General features: G+C 50.0%; 1 protein-coding gene across 6 annotated transcripts in view; it reads right to left on the reverse strand.

Annotated features, from left to right (window-relative positions):
- GGT1 (gamma-glutamyltransferase 1) overlaps positions 1-16,366 on the reverse strand; it is a 31,535-nt gene extending 15,169 nt beyond the window's left edge. The window contains exons 1-2 of one of the 6 annotated variants that reach the window (XM_059863948.1): positions 7,181-7,336; positions 6,487-6,628 (exon numbers count right to left, since the gene is read on the reverse strand). Coding sequence is in view for 2 of the 6 variants with exons in the window: in XM_059863945.1 (XP_059719928.1) it covers positions 15,846-15,859 (14 nt within the window). In the remaining 4 variants the exon portion in view is untranslated. Of the gene's footprint in view, positions 1-6,350; positions 6,449-6,486; positions 6,629-7,180; positions 7,337-15,845; positions 16,019-16,152 lie in introns of those variants that run through there. The other 5 variants (XM_059863947.1, XM_059863949.1, XM_059863945.1 and 2 more) reach the window with 5 other exon arrangements.
- Between the last annotated feature and the right edge of the window lie 4,596 nt (positions 16,367-20,962).

Here is a 20,962-nt window from a genome sequence, read left to right on the forward strand (position 1 = left end):
ACGGGCTTTTCTGAAGCCCCATGGCATGTATTATTCTGCCCAAAGTAGATCAAACTCTGAGTTCACTGAGAGAGGGACAATAATTTCCTCTTGAAGCAACTTTTTCCTCAAAAATCCCTCATGTCTCCCTGCAGAAATTTTAGCATCAAATCCAACATTTTTTATTTTAAGACACTTCAGCATAAACTATGAAGTGAAAAAAAAAAAGACAGAAAGGTGGAATAAACACAGAATTCCCCATTTCCCATGGGTTTCACAGTGTTTCCTAGTTGAGGACCTCCCAGAAATCCACAACTGGCAAACTCAATCTCAAAACCACAAGTTATTAAAACAATAGAGAATGAGTTTTTATAAACCCATTAAAAAATTCTTGTTATGCTCACTCCCAATTTAAAGTCAAAACACTTCATCAAAACATCAAACCAACTGTTGTAAAAGATGTTTTCAGGTGCTCTTTTGCCATTAAACTGGAAGTTGTTTATTAGACCTGAACTCATTCAGACTGGTTAGTCTGGTCCCATCATTCTCCTTTGGCAAGCTTTCATCTGCTTACTAAAAAAGTCCCATTTTTACACATTCTGTTGAAAAAGAAATCCCACCCAGCACTTTCAGGCTGAGGAAAATGGCTCAATGAAGGTAATTCCTGTTTCCCCCTTACCTCTCAAGAGTATTTGGAAGTGGATCCTGTCTTTTGCACAGACCTGTGTTTACTGGCCTCCTCTGAGTGTCCCTTCTCAGGAAGTGAACCCTTTCACTGGGGCAAAACATCCTTGTAGAAGTAGCAGTAACCACCTATCTTCCCTTAAAAGCTCTCCAAAACTTGTATTTGGTATTTGTACTGCCCTGCTCACAGAGATGAACCCATTGAAACTCATTATGTTTGAATTCACAGTACCAGAGGAATGCAGAAGTAATCATTGACTAGGTGAAGAGTCAAGAACCCACACCTCTCAAAATGCATATTTTAGGATCCACGAAGATTGATTCTGCTGTTGATAAACATTCTGTGTTCCTGGATTTGGTGACTGTGTGGTACAAATATTTTTCCTCACCTCGTTGCTATCTCTGAAGTTCTGATCGAGCAAGTGAGCAAATACAATGGGCTCAAGTTGCACCAGGGAAGTTTTAGATTGAATGTTAGGAAAAAATTCTTCACTGAAATGGTGGTCTGGCTGCCCCAGAAAGTTGTGTAGTAACCACTCCAGGAGGGATTTAAAAAACATGTCGATATGGCACTTGGGGACGTGTTTTAGTGGTGATTTGGCAGTGCTGGGTTAATGGCTGGACTCAAAGATCTTAAAGGCTTTTTCCAACCTAAATGGTTCTGTGATTCTAAACCCATGGTGTCTCTCCATGGCCAGGTACCCTCACACCGCTCCTGCCTACACCCTTGTGCTCACAGACAGACTGGATTTGGTGTCTGTCCCTTCAGCTCAAACCCAGACACTGCCAGACTGAGCTGTGACTACACTTGGTGGGAATAACCTGTCTGCCAAGGGTGGGCAGTGCTGGCAGTGCCAGGGCACCTGCTCAGCCCCCACAGCTGCCCCTCAGCCATCACAGCCACACCACCTTCAGCTGGCATCAGATGAATGCTCCAGCTGCAATGAGGAGATGCAATGCCTGTTCTGCTTGGCCTGCTGCCACAGCAGCACCCTCTGGCAGGCAGGATGGCAGAGCAGGAAGGCAGGGATGAAGAAACCTGCCCTCCATCACTAAATCTCACTGAGGATTTTAAGCAACAATCCTCCACATCTGCTTGTGCCAAGTCTGGAAGCACAGCTGCAGCTCCCAGGTTGCTGAAGTGTAGCACAAAACCCAGCAGAACCCAGTCTGAGGTAAGGAGCTGTACAAACTGTCCTTGGACTTTATGGACTCAGCTACTAAAACTCAGGTCACTGTGCCTGTCCATGGCTTGCCAGAAACCCCAGACCCTCCTTTAGCATAAGCTCAGCACCCAGAAATGCTGAATGCCCAACCAGAATGCAACACAAGCAAATCACAGCTTGCCTGAAACTTGGGCACAGTGAGGATCCAAGCCCACATGTCTTAAGCCTGACTTCAAGCCAGAAGGTTCTCTGCAAACCCAGGATGAAGCAAAGTCTGCCTGGATGGCATTCAGCACAGAGATGCTGTCTCTGGACTCACAGGGCTCAGGCAAGAGGTTAATGCCTCAACTGCAATGCAGCCCAGTCCCCCTGCCCCACGCCAACCTTTGACACACCACATCTCCACTTGCTGCTGCAGGACAGTAACTGTGCTACACTGACTCATTAACAAAATCTGGCCAAGTTCCAAGATTAAAAGCTTTAGGGTGATATTTTCCCTGCCTAAAAATACATCATCTTTTCTATAATAGCCACAAAATGGAGTTCTGTTTAACATTTACATGTGGAAAAATCAGTACCAAAAAACACGAGCATTTCAGCCCTGAGATATTTGGAAGGAATATAGCCTGAGCCCATTTTCCAAAGGTGACTTTCAAATACTCCTTTCAAGACATTGTATGAAGAGAACAGGCCCCTTCAGTTATATTGCTATTATCCAAGAGGTCTTGAGCAAAAAATGGAAGCTTTCTGGAAAGTAGATACTGGCACAGAAAGTACTCAGAAGGATTTGAGATACAAAATCTGCTGTTCCTACCACCAGTCTGAGCTACACTTTCAGAGTCCAGGCCACATTCAGCTGTTAACACACACCCCTCTCACTGTGTCTGATTTATTGCTGTGAGACTCATGATGCTCCACACAAAAGGTTGTGACAGGAGCACACAACTATCCTCTGAAAAAGCAGACAGTGTGGAAAGGTGTCTGGTCTCTGCCCCAAACAAATCAACCTGCACTTTTAGTCTGGCACACCTTTAATATTAACAGGGGAATTTAGGATGCAGTCTACTGAGCAGAACCTTTTTCTTAATTTACTGACCCTGTAGGTGTGATGGTACCAGGTTTTATTCTTAATATTTTCATCGTTCTAAAGTTGCTACATCCCTGAAGTGGGTCTAGGTCAGACAAGAGTCTCCCTGTCACATTTGCCTCAGAAGGTGCAAGGTGACATGGAAAGGCTGTAAGAAAGCCCAGTTCTAAATCGTATTTATCCCACTGTAATATTTCACCCCACAGGCAGGGTTTATATTAGTGACCCAACCAAACAAAGCAAATCTTGTCCTTCCTCAAGGACATTGCAGTGCCATGTTCTTACCAGCACAGAGCTGGAACAAGTTGGATGCTCCTCAGCAAGTTACTCTTTCACTTATGCCCAAGTGGAGTTGAAGATGGGGTCAGAGAAAGTTGTGAAACCTGAAGTCAGTGCCTGCAGTTCCAAAGGGCGAACACTCTGCTGTGTACAGGGTGTGCTATGCACAGCCACCTTGTTTCAGCTGTTCATAACATTTGGCAGCTATCAAGCATCTCTGTCTAGGCACTAATATAATAGGGAGCCCTGTTATAACTCAGCCTTACGTGTTTCAAGCTGCAAAGCCACACCTCAAGCAATAATGCCATGTTTAATGCACATACATTGCTGACTTGCTCTTCTCAACCCATTACAAATAAAGAAAAAAAAAATCTCCTGAAGAACTTGCCACCTCCTTCCAATTGTGATGTTCATGGCATGGTCACCTTTAACTTCCCAAAAATTAGGATGTGCTGTTACATTGCAACTTGAGCAACAAATTCATCTTTCAGCACATGAAGCAATGCCTTCATACCTCTTGTCACAGAACTTGCAGACACTGAAAAGCATCAGGCAACCCGAGGCACTTCCGGGGAATTTTTCTTTTTGTTTCTTTCCCCCCACCCTTGCTGATTTTTTCTGTAGGAATTTCATGAAGCAACCCCAGCAATGACTCACAAAGCACAGACCAGGTCAACAGTTCAGACTCCTACTTTTTATGGCAGAACAGGTAACCCAAAGCCACCATTTCCCCATGTTTTAACATCCCAACACATTGGTGGAATAGATGCTGTGACAAGATTTTGTCCCTTAGGTTTACCTCTTGTTGCAGGTTAGCTATTTTTCCCATGAGGAAGTCTTTCCCCTCTAACAGAGCAGTGTTGCAACCCAATACTACCTGAACATGAGCATCAAAAAGAGCACCTAGAGTGCCCACTAACTCCGAGCTGTTAATAAGCACATGAGGCTTCTTCCTACTAAAGAACAGTTCCCTTTTTGACCCCTTACTCTACTCTTCCACGGGGAAGCTAACTGCCAGCTGTAGGGGTAGCAGACAATTCTAATTTAGGCTAAATATGACCCAAGAAACGCTTATTCAAAGAAGAGATCACAGCTGAAAAAGCCCTGGAAAAGTCACTCTTTAAGGGGAGACTTAGAGAAAAAGTACTTTAAGAACGGAAAACACGCCCAGCGTGCAAAAGCTTGAGCTGACTAAGAGCAGGGACACAAAGTTGCCTTACAGAGCTGAAAATAAACAAGCAGATGTTTGTCCACAGCCCAAGCACCTCCTTCTCCTCCAGTGAGAGTTGCTTTCACTGGAACTCACCTGGTGAAATGGAGCCACCCACCAAACCCACGTGCTTTCATTTTAGTGACCTGTTTTCCCATAATCATCCACAGGTGCACACTTTCCTCTGGGACAGAGGTAAGCAAGTGGAAGATAACTGGGAATCAGGGAGGTTTATTGACCTTTTCTTGCCAGCCACACTGGTTAACCAGTTCTGGTGATATCCTTCTAAGCTCAGAGGCAGCTGCAGCAGCAGCATTGCTGGGACAGTGCTGTGTGAAGCACTGGGACTCCTCGGTGTTTGGAGGTTGCTGGTTGCTGTTGCAGAAGAAGCCCTTCTGCTTCTCCCTTCCAGAAAAGGGTGACTGTCCTCTGTCCAGAGTTCTGCCTTCTTTCCTCATCTTTCCTCAATCTTATCTTTCTGCTGTCTCAACTCAATCTTACTCATTAATTTTATGTCAAGCTCTGCAATTTCCAAAACCTACATCCATCTGTGCCATTTATCTAGTGGCTTTATAAAGCCTTTAATCTTTGCAAAGCCTTTCTGCCAGGCCACCAAAGGGACTGTGTTCTTGCAGCTGACAGAACTGCCTTTCCCCCAGCAGCCAGCACTGAGCTCAGCAACACAGTCCCACACAGCTTCCCCTCAACCTCACTATCTCCAAATAAAAAGGGAAAGGGAAAGAAGAAAATTTAAACTGGTGAAGAGAAAAACAGAGAAAGTGGGAATGAAGGAGGACAAAATAAATGAATGAAGATAGGAGGACAAAAAAGGTGAAAGAACAGGGAAAGGGGAAACTGAAGGGCAAAAAATGAGCTATGCCCTCTCTCTCTAGGCTAGAGGTTTTCCCCAGTCTCACCTGACTGCTGCACTTGGACAGGTCCTGCACATGCACATTGAAACTTCTGACTTTCTTGGTGCTCTGAAGAAGGGTTTGTGTAATTTTTCTGTAAGGTTTGTGCAATGTTATACCTGCCACAGCAGATAACTGTGTATTTTATAGACTGCAGAGCATCTGGATGGGTGGGTGAGGCCACTGAAAACCCCGGATTCCAGTTATAATAAATGAACTCAAGACTGAATTCACTGAAGAGGTTTCAGAGACTCCAGCTGAAGTTGGAAAAGAGCTGTTTCCAACTAAAAAAAAGTTTGTAGCTACCTGCTTAAATTCACCTGTGTTTGCTAAACCAAGACTCTACAGGTAGGTGAATCCCTTAATGACCACAGGGCTGGTCTGAATGGCTTCACCTCTCCTGATCTCACTCCTGTTTGCTGTGGACACCTGGATCAGGAAATGCAGCCCAGGACTGGGACCTTGAGAGGAAAAGCCCTGGTCCTGGAGAGCCCACCTCTGACATGTTAGAGGGGATCCAGCCCAGAGCAGGAGCAGGTCTTTGTTTTCTAAACACACATAGGAGAGGGCCGTTCTTTTGGTCTGGTAATGAGCAGAGAGTGTCCCAGGTGCTGTTCTGGTCCTTCATGTGTCTAAATATTCATTTGCCTGGGCAGAATTTGCTCATTTTCATACAAATACAGTTGCCCTTGATAGTTCTTTGCAACATTTTTTTTTTTCTCCTTACAAAGAATTAAATGTGAACTGCTTGATTTATTTCAGAGTATTTCTTCCTCCTTCACAGGCCACTTTCCACGTACACAAATGATCCCTGACCTGTGCTCTACTGAGTGCTCTGCCTGCTCTGCCCCAGGACCTCTGTTCTCTCCCACAGCATTGCCCTTCCACCCTGCTTCTGGATCACACCCTCAGCATCATCCCATTGCCCCTGCAGCTTTTCTGGTTCTGCACCTGCCTCCTGGCCTTTCCCCCAGGTACCAGGTAAGAAAGTTGAGAGTGCTTTATGCTTTACCTCCCACACCAACAGGGCTTACATTTGTCAGGAAGCACAGAATGCTATGGAAAGAAGAGGGATCCAAGATCTGTGGATTTCAGCCACTTCTTAGACCTTGCTTTCTCTGATGAGCACCACCTGCCAGAGGGACATTGACTGAAGTAAGAATTTCTCACCTTTAGGACCCCATGAAATCTGCCTTCCCATGTTTGCATAGCTCTGACCTCTCTGGTCGTTTTGGGAGCCTTTCCTGTATCAGCTTGCCAAAACAGCACTTCTCTTATCAGCAGTCCTTGTCACTTATGCCACCTGCAAAACCTGACACTCAGGTCAATGACCCTGCACCAACCTTTCCAGACACCTCTATAACCCAAAAAGGAGCAGAGACCAGCACCAGCTTGGGTGGTAGACAGTACCTTCCAAGGGCTGGATGGGCCATGCAGAGGTGAAATGTCTTCCCCAGTGATGGGATTGAGATCCCAGCACACCAGACTTCCAGGTCTTGCTCTTATCTCAGCCTGTCAGAAGCCCCAATCCTTCTTGAAGCCAGCAGTCCTACCAAGGCACAGCAGCTCCCCTACAGGGTGGCTCAGCAGCTGCTCAGGGTGCTTGGACAGAGACCCTGCTGCCTTTGCTAACTGAACCAAGCCAAAAGCAGCACAGTAGATCAGGTCCTGTCCATCCTTGCCACAGAGAAACACTTGTTCTTCAAACCTGAGCCTGCAGGCTTGTGAAACAAAGGCACCCCTTAATGAAATAGGATTAATGAGCTGGAAAGGTACACAATAAAGGGGAAGAAACAACTCCTCTACTTCCCACCCCAATCCAACCAATGTGGAGATGCCAAGATAAAATCAGCTGTTTACTCACTAATTTCAAAGCTCTGTTCTCCCTGGATGCAGTTCACCTTCAGCCAGTGGCACCAAAAGAAGGCACTTCTGCCTGGTTCTCTTGCCCCTTATTCCTCAAGAGTTCCCAGGAGCAGGGACTCCAAAACCAAGACCGGTCGCACAGAGCTGAGTGGCAGCAAGGCTTCATATATGGGAGTGGTCAGGAGGGGAGGCTGATGTAATGAAGCCCTATCTTTGAGCAGTAAAGGCATGCCACCCTTCCCCCTCCCTGTCCCTGAAGAATTGCTGGCTCTCAGGGCAAGATGAGAACAGAGTGGTCCAGCACTTTCCATGCTGTACTTTCTCATGGTAAAGGGAACAGTGCTGAGGGTGGGGAGCAAAGATCAGAGTTGGATGGAGACAATACTTTGATGTTAGGTAGTCCCAGGAGTGAATCTATACTGGCAGGATTGTTTCTTTTCTTCATGCATCAAACAATTCTCTGCCAAGTTGCTGGATTTCCTGGCACAAGTCCTGACAGGGAGGACATTGTCTGCATTAGAGCACTGGTGACCCCATTCCCATCCTGACAGAGAAAATCCCATTCCTACACTCTTCCAAGTTGGCTGATGCTAGAGCACTGCCCAGCTCCATGGCCATAGGGGCTGAGAGCTCTGCAGAGGAGAAGAAATGTGCATCCCATAAATGGTGGTGTCTTGGACACTGACCTGGGAAGAGGCACATCCTCCCCTTCCCCATCAGAGGAAATCTTGAACCCTGTGAATGGAGAGGAAATCTCTCAAGGATGTACCACTTCTGTCCAAAGGGAAAATAGTCATTTTTGACTTCCTTCATTTCAGTTTTGTTGATCACTCACTGTTGGAGTGTTGGGGGACACAAGACAGATGATGGACTCTGGACCTGCTTAACGTAAGAGATTTGATAACAGGATGCCTTGGCAAAAGCAAACGGAACTTTGAAAATTAGACCTGGATTGCAAGAAGATTACATCAGACAGGTTTACCAGAAAAAGAAAATCCCATTAAACTCTGCAAGCAAGAGATGTTGTTAAATGCATAACTTTGTGTATGTGATTTTAACCTAATCATTGCAGGACCCATTGCCAGTCTCCCTGAAATAGTATAGAAGTGTTTGTATCCCACAATAAAAGTGGATTCTGATCACTGAGTCAGTCTCCCCATTTCTCTCTATGGCCACTCACTGAAGGGCTTGTTTGACCATGAAGAGCCACATCGGGCATTAGGACCAGGTTTGTCTAATTCAAAGGCTGGGCAGGTCTGTGATTGCCCAATAATCAATCAACAATCAGTTGGGTAGGTCTGTGATTGCTGTATAAAGGGAGAGTCCAGGGCTAACAAGAAGTTTCTGTGTGCTCTCAGATGATGCAATTGGAAAAGGCAGGAGCCAGTCCAGGCTTTCACAAAGTGGAATTCACAGAGTTGCTGTCCTCCACCAGGAACTGCACCAAGAGCCACAGGATCATGCAACAGCAGCCAAACAAATGCCACCAGCTCCAAGAACCAAAGCCTCGTACTGACAGGAGCCTCTGTGGGTAATTCTCAGATTTGGGTGGGGAAGGGAGATCTGGGAATGACCCTTGCAAGAAGGGCTGCTTGTGCAATGCATAGGGAACTGAACTGGAGAAGAACAGTGCCTTTACCTGTTCACAGGTTACTCTTCTAGCCAGAGATGTCCCCTGACCACACAACACTGTGCCATCTCGAGCAAAGGAGCATTTCTGTGCACATCACAGTCTGGGTCTCTCTTACCCTGAGGAATGGCTCTGCTTTGATAGTGTCAAAGGACTTGAAAGCAGACACGCAACTGAGAACCCCTTTTAACTGCCAGGGATGCTGCCAAAGAGATTTTTTCAGATCCAGGACAAACTAGCTCTCTCTTACAGATGTAAGATTTGCTCTACTATATTTGCACTCTCCTGCAAATTACATAATCTCAATAAACTACTCCCTCTTGTTCTGTTGTTTTGGGGAGGGCCTGGCTTTGGAGCTCTTGGGAATGAAACAGAAACAACAATGAGGTGTTCTGGTATCAAACAAGAACCTGACCCAAGAGGTACTTTTCAGTACAACCCCAACTGCAGCAGACCCCATGCCTCCCAAGGAAAGCTCCCCACTTGCTCAAGGTGCAGCACGTTTTTTACAGCATTGTTTGGAGACAACCTAAACATGCTGGGTGGGTGACAAAGTAAACTCTATCTAAACTGTAAACACAAAGAGGAAGAACAGAGTCATGTTAGGTTACTTCCCCTAATTTTCCACTGATACTCATGGTAAGAGACAGACACACAGGGGAGACTGTGCAAAGCTGCCTACCAAATATGAACCTCTGGTACTTGCTGCACCTACAAGAAGATCTCCAAACTCCATAACCTGTCCAGACTGCTGAATTCTTATCACCATCACCACAAAAATAATTTCACTACTTAGCAGCATTTTAAAGCTACTATCAGGGCCAGGGAGCCTTACAGACCCACATGATCAAAGCATTCATGTCCCACTTCAGAGACAGGACAACAATCCTGCCCAGGGCTTCAGAGCAGGTCAGTGCCTGGGCTGGAATAAGGAATCTCTCCCCAGATTCCTTAACCATGTTCCTAGACATCTCCTTTCTTCCCTGTCACATGCCTGATATACAGAGGCAGCTGGAAGTGACAGCAGAGCTGACACTGATCTACAGCACTGAGCCCAGGGCTCCATGGGATGTTGTGCTCAGTGTTCCTCAAGGCTTTGGTCTCTCCTCTGCTGGAAACAGGAAATTAATAAAATGTGAAGGTAGCACCCTCCATCTCCTTGGGAAAAATGACAGCAGGTTAGATTGCCACAGAGGTGCTGGGGGGAAGTACAAAGTGTTTGCCACTTAATGGAAAACCTGCAGATTATTACAGAAAGTTGTTGGGTAACTAATCACTGTTAAAGTCTAACCTAAGCAAGAGGGCTCTAAAAGCAGAGGAACACAGACTTTCCCAGCAAGAGCCAAGGTCCACTTTACATTCTGCTTAAGAATTAATAGGACTTGGAGATGTGAGGCTTAGAAGTTATTCCTGGACATGAATGAACAATGACCCACAGAGATCTGAGTGTACAGCCCACCCAAACTTTGCCTTGTGAGAGCTGTGCTTCTCAGGAAGCCCCACAATTTCCTGTTCCTTTCCCAGCAGTTTCTGCTGAAGGATCAGCTCTACTGCTCTTGGAGCAACAAATGAAACCTCCCAGCATCAAATTCAGCACGTCCTGGTAAGGCAGAATCTCTCCTGGGTTACCTCAGTGTGGCAGGATTTCAATGGGACCCCTGGCAGGGTCAGGGTGGAGCCTCTCAGAGAGGGATGGGCACAGCAGCAGTGCAGCCACCCCCAAATCTGTCCTCCCCACTTGTCACCCTGCTTCCCCAGCCCTGGGGGTGCCTTCTGGGCCACTGGGCTCCCAGTGGGGTGGGAATCAACCCAGCCAAGAGCCACTGATGGCTGTTAGGTGCTGTGAGGGAAGAAATCCCACTGAGTCCCTGGGAAGGCTGTGGATAAAGCTCTGATTTGCACTGAATGGACAGGGACTATGCACATTCTGGCTACACTAGTGCCAGGCTTCAGAGGGCAAACCTACCTTGGGGATGAGCACTCAGAAACAAGAGTTCCATGGACCTTTACACTGGGACCCCTTTCCCTGCTGTGGGCAGGTGAGGAGGGTGCTCAGCAGACATACAAATAGCTCATATAGCCCTAGACAGGAAAGGTGCACACCAAGCAAGACAGCTCATGCCCTACATAAAAATCTGGACATACAACTCTTTTATTCCAGTGGTTGTCAGCACTTCATTCTCTCTGGGTTTGCTCCTCAAAACAACAGGAAATAGATGAATTTTTTATTTCTAAAGAAGTCACTGCAGAGCCAATACTGCCCTAGTGCTTCAGGCTCACATTTAGCCCAGCTAAGGCTTGGGCAATACAGTTCATGTCTGTGTGGCCATTTGCAACCCATCAGACCATAGGACAGAAATACACAGCACAGGTCAGTCTTGGTGCAGACCATGAGCCACAGCCCACCTGTGGGACAGGCTCCTCTCACAGCCACCACAGCAAAGCACTGAGCATGTTCAGCTTCCACCAGCCCAAGGCTGTACACTGAAACCACTGGGTGACTCTGTGCTGTCCACAAGGGCATCACAAAGTTCCTACAGAAGGAGACTCCAGAGACAGGAGCCTGTCTTGACTGGCCTCTGCACCTGAAAGCAGAAATCTGGCAGGTTTGGTGCTTGCAGCACCTCCTTCCCTGGGCAGAGCATAACACAGGACAGAGGAAAGGACAGGTGCTCAAACACCAACCAGTCTCCTGTCCTGAGAGATGCCTCGTGCTGCCAGGAAAACAGGACTCACCCCTCAAGTACAGATCAGAGAAAAGAGTCCCTGCCTGCTTCATCTCCTGCCTGTCCCAGCCTCCTTCAGGGCTTGCTTGTTTAGCTGCTGCAAGGGCACCAGAAATGGCCATTTGCTTATGAGAGACCAGAATACAAACCTCTGCCCCAAAGCACTTGGAACCCAGGTTGGGAAGTGTGAGGGGCCCAGCTGGGCTGGAGGCAGAGCCTGTACCTGCACAGCTCTGGGAACACACACTTGGCTTTGGGAGGAGCACACGGGCTGCAGGGGCTGGACACACAGCCAGGCACAGGAGCTGGACACACAGCCAGGCACAGGAGCTGGACACACAGCCAGGCACAGGGGCTGGACACACAGCCAGGCACAGGGGCTGGACACACAGCCAGGCACAGGGACTGGACACACAGCCCTGCACAGGACCTGGACACACAGCCAGGCACAGGGGCTGGACACACAGCCAGGCACAGGGACTGGACACACAGCCAGGCACAGGGACTGGACACACAGCCAGGCACAGGGACTGGACACACAGCCAGGCACAGGGACTGGACACACAGCCAGGCACAGGGACTGGACACACAGCCAGGCACAGGGGCTGGACACACAGCCAGGCACAGGGGCTGGACACACAGCCAGGCACAGGGACTGGACACACAGCCAGGCACAGGAGCTGGACACACAGCCAGGCACAGGGGCTGGACACACAGCCCTGCACAGGGACTGGACACACAGCCAGGCACAGGGGCTGGACACACAGCCAGGCACAGGGACAGGACACACAGCCAGGCACAGGGACTGGACACACAGCCAGGCACAGGACCTGGACACACAGCCAGGCACAGGGGCTGGACACACAGCCCTGCACAGGGACTGGACACACAGCCAGGCACAGAGGCTCAGCCCCAGCAGCTCTCCCCCTCTCCCTCTCCCACACACAGGGGCTGCTCAGCCTCTCTGGGCTGCCATGGGGCACTTGCTGGTGCTTTCCCACAGCTGCTCCCACTTCCACTGCCAGTGGGACCCACAGATGCTCTGCCATGATTCCCCCTGATCTCTGGGGAGGGCTTGGTTTGTTTGCCCAACGTGCCAGGGCTGCAATTAGCTGGCAGAGTGGGCCAGTCCCACCTGCATGGCACAGCACAAAGCTGCTTCAAACCCCCTCTATGCACCTGAGCCCCTTGAGCCCCCGACCTTCCCAGGCAGAAATGGCAATGCATGGGATGCCACAGGCAATGCACTCCCAAGGATCAGGGTGTCTCCCACAGGTTGAGAGCAGGGTGCTACAAACACAGACACCTCCTAAACTTTCAGAGCCACAGCAATCAGTGCCACCAGGCACAAATGGACTTTTGCAGGGGGTAGAGTGGCCTTCCATGGGAAAGGCTCTCACCTTCCCCTGCAGATAGAGGCAAAAGGGCTTCCCACAGGCTGGAGCAATGTTCCTTCTCTCTCCAGCCCTCTGATGCTGTGGGTGTGACCATTTTCTGCCAGCTGCTGTGCCTCTGTCTCCACCTTGTCCCCTCAGGTGCCCCATAGCACTGAGGAAGAGGAACCCTTCACCTGATGTGTCACAGGAGTTTGTGGGAACCAGACCCTGGGGTTTAACAGGGCTGCTTCCTTGTGAGAGCTCCCACAGAAAGGAACCTTGAACTTCAGCAGGGCAGGACAGAATTGTGCACAGACAGAAGACTAGATAAAAGAGATTATCCTTTTATAAATATGGACTTTTTAAAGGAAAGCAGGAAGGAGCAGGAAAGAGCAGGAAAGAGGCACTGTCCAGGGCCTGGTCTGACTGTTCAGATCTGAGGCCACCAGAAAAGCTGGCTGCTCTTGAAAAGGCTTCCTGACTCCCCCCATGCCACCCTGGCTGCCTTGCTGGCCTCTGCCACAGAGATCCCACCAGCCTCGAGCTAATTTGGGCTCCTGGGTGAGAACACAGAAACACAATAGTGACAGGAATGAAAAGCAGTGGGGAGGCTGACACCCAGGGGACTTATTCTTATCAAAAACCAACAGTATATCAAAGGGCATCTGTGAAGACAGGGAAGAGCCTTTTGTAAAAGCCACATTTGAGCCAAATCCTGCAGCTTTTACATGCTGCAGCTTTTACACTCTCTCAGGAACCCCCTGATGAAGACTGTCCCAAAGGGGGACCCCTGTGCCAGGGCAGGCCATGTGCCAGGCACGCTGCACACAGAGCAGCCACACACCCACAGCACAGTTGCTGCCTGCCCTGTGCATGTGCTTTTTAATTACAGCTTTTATTTGCAAAGCATCTCATACAGAAAAGACAAATTGCATTACTCTCAGCTTATTAAAATCACACTCAGATTTTCTCAGCTGCTAATTACACCCAGGAAACAGTGTCAGAGTAATTAAAGCTGGGATGGATGTTTGGGGATACAGCTGTCACACAGCCCCTTCCTGAGCTGGGCTCAGCTCAGCCCTGCCCAGGCACAGCCCTGCCATGCCAGGGGAGGTCAAAGATGAGAGAAGATGATGCAGGTGAGGCCAAACACCTCCTCAGCACAGGGGAGGGGATCCCCCTGCACCAAACCTCCCCAGCTCCAGCTGGGCACCCACCCTGACTCTGCTGCAGGGGCTGGGGGAAGGGATACATGTGGCCTTGGGGTTACAGCACTGAGGTGTGGGGAGTGAAAGGGGATTTTCCCCTGTTTCTGGTGCTAAATAAATGCAATAAATCACACTGCCTGTCCAAGCCTCCACTTACTTTCATGCAAAACAGAGATTTTGGGCTTCCCTGTTAATTAGTAGCTCTGGGAACAAACCCCAGAATGGACTCTTGCTGGCTCCCAAACACTTTAAAGCCTGGCTGTGGCACACAAGAGACCTGGGAGTGGATTACACAGGGGAAGGTGTGAAGCCCTAGAAACTGAGTGCCAAAGAACTGAGAGACAGCAGCAAAAGAGCTGACAGACCCGTGAGGAGCTGGGAGCCCGCTGGAGAACCAGCTGTGCCTTGGCAGGAGGGCACCAGAGGTGTGCAAACAGCACAGCAAGCACCTGCCCCCAGCTCAGGCAGCTCAGAAACAGAGCTCTCAGGGCACAGGACCAGGCAAGCCTTGGGCAGGTGGGGACTTAACCCCAGCACTGGCTTCCTGCAGCCCAGGGGATGCTGTGGAGAGTATCACCCCAGGAAGAGAGAGTGCTAATTAGGGAAGGCTGATAAAGACTGTGTCTCTTTCAAGATGAGTTTCCTTCCCACAGAAATCCTCACAGTTTCAGTGCTCAGCAGGATGCAAACACATCCTTAAATGATTTCCTGGAGCCTGGTTTCAAGGATCAGTCCCTTCAAAAGCAGGAACATGCCAAGATCAATAGCAGACCCAGGGGAGAGCTCTAAGCATGCCAGCTCCAAAACCACCAGGCTTTCACTACAGCCAGTCACCCACCAGGTGCTAAGGGCCACTGCTACCTTTTCATTTCTGAAAAGGCTCCCAAGACTTCCTAAGCAATCAGCCTTACTTAGGTACCAAGGGGGAAAAAAAATCAGTAGGAGGAAATGTTGCATTTCAGAAGCAGCATGATGTGCCTGTGCAATCTATCCTGGAGAGGCAAACCCACAGACAGGTTCACAAGGGAAGAGGAGCAGAGCTCACAGATAGGGGATGTGATCCCAAGGACAAGGATATGTTCATCTGCTCCTTGAGCAGTTTAACTACTAACTCCCTAAAGTCACTAACAGGATATCCTGGGAAGCAGCTGTCAGGTGATCATTTTTAATCCAATACAAGTTTCAAAAGAAGAAGGAATGATCAAAACTTCAAGTTGGAAAAGCTGAGTGGGGTGTCCTATGGATGCCAGAGGCAGCATGTTCAATATATTTACTTGTGACCCAGTAATGAAATAGTAAAGATAACATATGGAGCTAGCAAAAGTTATGGAAAACTTCAAAACTTGAAAACATTTGTGAAACAGGGCAAAGAACAGCTGATGAATTTCAATATAGAGAAATATGTAATGCCAGGCTGTGATAAACCAGTATGAAGGATAGATATATATTGATGGGTTTGAGTTAGAAGCTCCTTACACCACCATTAAATCTCTTACAAAGATTTGGGGGAAAAAATGCAGCAAGAAGGAAGCAAGAATTTGTTAGTTCCTGAATAATTGGCTCTTACTTAGAGCTTTTAAATGAAACTGGGTCTGTAAAGAGGAAAAGTTTTCCTTTGAAAGGATAAAGGGGACAGAGGCAGAGTTAAGATTCAAAGCTGGCAAATCAAGCGACAGCTATGGAAACTTTTGAAAAAAAGAATAACTTAGTAAAAGGAACTTACCTAAGAAATGACATAACAAAGATTATGCCCAACACACTAAAAAAGAAAGTGTTTTCAGTCTAGGGTGTTCACTCAAGCACAGCTAACTGCAGCTCCCTTGGAATAGCATTGAAATCTCTGCAAACAGGAGAATTCCAGCCAGAGGTCATTATTTTCATCCCTTAAAACAAGCGCGCAGCCTTAGAGCACGCCACAGGAACACAAAGCCTGAAAAGCAGAGGGAGGATTCCCAGGAGCTGCAAGCCTTGCTGTGCCTAGCTGGAGCTCAGGAGGAGCAGGAGGTCTCGCCCAGCCCAGCTCAGCTCACCTGCAGCCCCAGCAGAGCCGCTCCCTCGGTCCGCCCCGGCCCCCTGCGCGCTGCGCTCCTACCTGCAGCTAAGGGCCGCTTTCCGTGCGGCATCTCCGGGCTCCTGCCGGCACAGCCCTGGCCGGCCCAGGGGCAGGAGAGCCTGTTCTCCAGAGCGGCCGGGCCGGTCCCTGCGGGGGAGAGGCTGGGTCAGTCCCAGTTCTTGCGCTGGGCACTAGATGGCTCAGACGGGAGGCGCTGCCGGGGAGCCGGGCCGGGGCTGCCGCTGCCCGAGGGGCTCTGCCACGGGGAATGCGCTGCCAGCAGCGCCGTCCCACGGCGGGTCCCCTCCACGGCGTGTCCCCTCCACGGGGTGTCCCCTCCACGGCGGGTCCCCTCCACGGCGGGTCCCCTCCACGGCGTGTCCCCTGGACGGGGTGTCCCCTGGACGGGGTGTCCCCTCCACGGCGTGTCCCCTCCACGGGGTGTCCCCTCCACGGCGTGTCCCCTCCACGGGGTGTCCCCTCCACGGGGTGTCCCCTCCACGGGGTGTCCCCTCCACGAGGTGTCCCCTCCACGGGGTGTCCCCTCCACGGCGGGTCCCCTCCACGGCGTGTCCCCTCCACGGGGTGTCCCCTCCACGGCGTGTCCCCTCCACCGGGTGTCCCCTCCACGGCGTGTCCCCTCCACGGGGTGTCCCCTCCACCGGGTGTCCCCTCCACGGGGTGCCGCCGCTGCCACTGCCCTGCATCCCCCCCTCACAGCCCGTCCTGTCCGGCCAAAGCGCCGGGAAGCTGGATAGCCCGGCTGGGCTGTGGTATCCATGCCCCTGCCTCCTGGATCTGCTGCTCCTCACCAAGCTCAGGCTCCCTGAATACGCCTGGTTCTCTGAGCAACCCTGTATTTGCCTCAAACTGCGTTAAAAGGAGGGTAGAAGTCCTCCCTTGGAGGGCCTGTCCTGCTTCACTGTGAAGCTGCGCCTTGGCCATCAGCCTCCAGGACAATAAAATAAAACCTGATCCCCGGAGCGTGGAGACAGCCAGGGCAGGGACCCCATCAGTGGTCCCTCTGGGCTCAGGCCAGTTCTGAGGAGCGGCACCCAGCACCTTTCCTTTGTCCCGTGGGATGATGTGCAAAGGAGGGAAGCACTTAGTCACTGCTCCTAAAGCATTTGTCACAAGGTAGCTCCTCTAAAGCAGCTCACTCTTCCTCCTGGTTTTCTTCCTTTTCAGCGCTGCTGCCTGCAATCACTGAGGCAGGACCTGCACCCCAGAGCCTTCCCAACTTCATCTTCCTCAATTTCTTTAAGGTGTGGATGAAATTCCTTCCCAATGAACCGTGTGGACTGACGCGCTGAGGCAAACAAGGGCTAAGCCACACAGAACTGCCGTGGTCAGCACAGGAAAAGCCAAAGTGCTTTCTGTGGTGACAGAAAAAAACTATGGGAAGGTGGAAGTTTGTATGTTGGCCTCGGCTGTTGTGATATTAGAAATTCACTTTACTTCAAAGGTGAATGCAGTTAATGCCTCTGCTGAAGAGCACAGGCTCTGAGAGCCTGCCTGGAACGGCTCCGTCCGGGGCAGGGCACGAGGGACAGCACGGGCAGGGTGGCACTGAGCAGCAAGCTCTGTGCACAGGGCACAAGTGGCACACATGGGTGTTATCCAAGCCTGAGCCTGGCAAAGCCCAAAAGAGCTTTTGTGCTGAGTAGCTCAGAGATGCCAGGTATTAATGACACAGAGAAGTCTCCAAGGAAAAGCCTGTTTGCTTTTCCAGCAGCACTACCCTTTCCTGTCTGTCTGCTCCTGGCACTGCCCTGCAGATGCAGTGGGGCTGGAGATCACCTGGGTCAAACCCACAGGGGGAATCCCTCAGGGTGTTGTAGGTGAGAGACAAAATGTGATTCAGATGCCTGCAGTGTAAAATCCAAATTCATCCATGGTCAAACAGGGCAGCAGGTCAGTTTGGCTCAGTGGCTCTTACCTTCTAAAGGCTGGAGTGGGTGGCCCTGGTGACCTGGGCAAAACCAGGAGAGAGACTCATGCTAGGTCCTGGGGACAGCTCCAGTGCAGTGTCCAGAGGCTGAGAAGCACAGAACAGCCAGAGAAGCTCCTTCCTCACCAGGCTCTCACTGACAGGCCTGGAGACCTCTCCTGATCAGCATCTAAATCTAAATGCTGGGTGACTGGTGTGTAACAACCTGCCTCTGAAAGGTTGCTGGGCAGAGAAGGAAATGCTCAAAAAAAGCTTTTATGCCTCAATTCCCACTCCAAGTTCTGTTTCTTCAAACATTTGGGGTTTTTTTTTAGACAAGAGATGTCTTTATCTTTGGATATAGATGGAGAAAAAATAGTCAAACTGAAAAGAAATAAAAACAGCTGGTTGTTTTTCCAGGCCTTCTATGAACTGTAAACACATTTTAAGGAGTGCTGAGATCTTTGGAGAACATGAAAGTCTTTGTCAGGGAGGCCACCCTCCTGAGCAGAAGGACATCTAATGTGTCATGTGCTGGCTGGACCTGCTGCCCTCTGCCAGAGCCAGTGATGGGGAGCACTGAGCTCCCCCTGCAGCACCCCTCAAACCAGCCAGCAGCACTTCCATGCACTGTGCCTGCTCAGCCCAGACTCCAGTGCCTGGTCCATACAGTCCCCCAAGGGCCTGTGGTTGCTCTCAGTGGTTTAGAGCTGCTTGCTAAGATGCTTCGAGCCAGTATAATCTGAGCACTTAGTGGTTTCAAACTCCAAAAGCAGCTTAGCAGCACCAGGTGCTGCCTTCAGCCTCTCTGCAGGGGCTTCAGAGGGTTGAATTCTTTTCTGAAACCAGAACTCCAGCCCATAGCTTTCAACTGGGCAGCTTCTAAGCCAGGTCTTCTAAAAGCTCTTCAGAAATATTTTCATGAGACACACACACACACACACAAATAAAGGGGGTTCCAGAGGGATGTGTTATAAGATCAGACATTTCAGCCTCCTAAAAGCTGAAAGTGCCAGAGCCCCATGGCAAGGTACATTTTAAGTCCCTGCAAGGCTTTCCTCCAATGTTTCTCCTATCTTAGGTCAGCTTCTTAAATGGTCTAAGGTATGGCAATGCCTGGAGAGGTCCCAGAGCCTTCCCCTACGTGACCCAGCAGCCTTGTGGAAGCATCTGCAGGCAAGGGCCTCCTCTGTGGCCCAAACAAGGGCAGGTGGCTGAGCAGAAAAGCAGCCCTTGGAGCACCAGGCTGCCCCTGGAAGTGACACTTGCCAGAATTTGCTCCATTCACTGCATTGCTCTGCTGCTGGTTTAACTCTACTGCTCCCCTTTCCAGGCTGATCAAAAGCACAAGGTGTCACAAAGGGGACCTTGTGCTGCTGCCTTGAGAGGCCTCCTGCTGCTCCCAGTGACTGTCCCCTCCTTCCTCTGGAGGGCTTCCCGAGGGTCTTGTGTGTCTGCCAGGGGAAAGCAGAGGGCTGGCAAGGACAGAAAAGGTGTCTGGAAAGCACACACAGGTCCAGGCAGCAGTGGAGAGATGAAAAGGTGGAAGGAAAGAGAGGGGAAGTGTGAGCCTGGGGCAGAATGTGAGAAGAGCCAGAGCTTGCCACCACCTCCTTCTGCAAGCCCCACAGGGCTGGAAGATACAGCCCACAATGCAGCTGTGGGATTCCCTTCCTGACTGGGACAGGAGGGTCTGGCCAGCCCCAGAGCAGTGAGGAACATCTCTGGTGGTGCTCTCAGAGCTGCCTGCCCTGCCTTTCTGCCAGGCACCACAGCCACTGCAGCAGCTCAGAGCAGGGCTGTGAATCCAAACCTCCCAGTATCTTCACAGCCCACCTTAATTCAATCAAGAGAAAATGAATCTAAATGAAATGGATGCAGCTCCCAGAATGGAGGTAACAGAAACCCTCCAGGCATCTCAGTTTCCAAACTGACTGACTGTGAAAGCAGCAGAAGCCCAGAATTCCCCTGTGCTAAGAAGCCAAGGAAATGCCATGTGTCACTGGAGTGGCCTGGTGACCTTCCCAGTGCTCACAGCAGTGTTGGCCAATTTCACTGTAACAGGGTGTTAATATTCTCTATGCAGGCAATATACAGCCCAGCAAATCTGCTTTTATGGGCACTGCAAGAACTTGATTAATTTGTGCAATAATGAGCAGAGCAGTGTCCATAATGACATAGCAGAACTCTGTCCTTTTGAAAACCCACCACTGCCTCAGACCCAGAACACTTCCAAGGGCCTCGTGGGCTGCAAAGAGAGTCTCAGCTGCAAGAAGCAAGAAGTTTAAGACCTAATGAATGTTACATGGGCTGTTGCTACCATTTCTCCATTAAATGCAGAGCCCCAGCAGTGACTGCCTGCATGCAGCTGCTTCCACCAGCACTGATGCTGCAGGAAGTCCCTAAGACTAGAGCCCAGCTGGTGCTGTGTTCATCTTGTATCGCCCCATCTCCATGTGCTCTGCAGCTTCAGGGAAGAAATCCCCCTACTGGTTGTCATTAAGAGGAATTCTTCCCCAAAACTGCACTGTCATGGACAGATTGACCTTCTGCAGGTTTGCTGCTTCTTTCAGTCAAGAGCTTGCAGGTATTTGGGATATGGAGCTCCCACATGAATAGCTCATGGCCAAACCAAGTGCATCTGCCCCTAGACACAGTGGAATTAAATCTGGAGCCTGCACTAGCTCTTTGCATGTATGTCTCCAGAGCTACAGCTCCCTTCCCAGCAGGAGGCTTGGCTTTGAGGGATCTGCCAACAAGCTCAGGGCCACGAGAAATAACAACTTGGGAGCTCAGACAAGCTGGTTTGCAGGCAAACAAAAGCTGAAGCTGTGAAAGTGTGAAGCAGTCAATGCAG

Source organism: Haemorhous mexicanus, chromosome 19 (genome assembly GCF_027477595.1).
Source record: "Haemorhous mexicanus isolate bHaeMex1 chromosome 19, bHaeMex1.pri, whole genome shotgun sequence".
NCBI lineage: Eukaryota > Metazoa > Chordata > Aves > Passeriformes > Fringillidae > Haemorhous > Haemorhous mexicanus.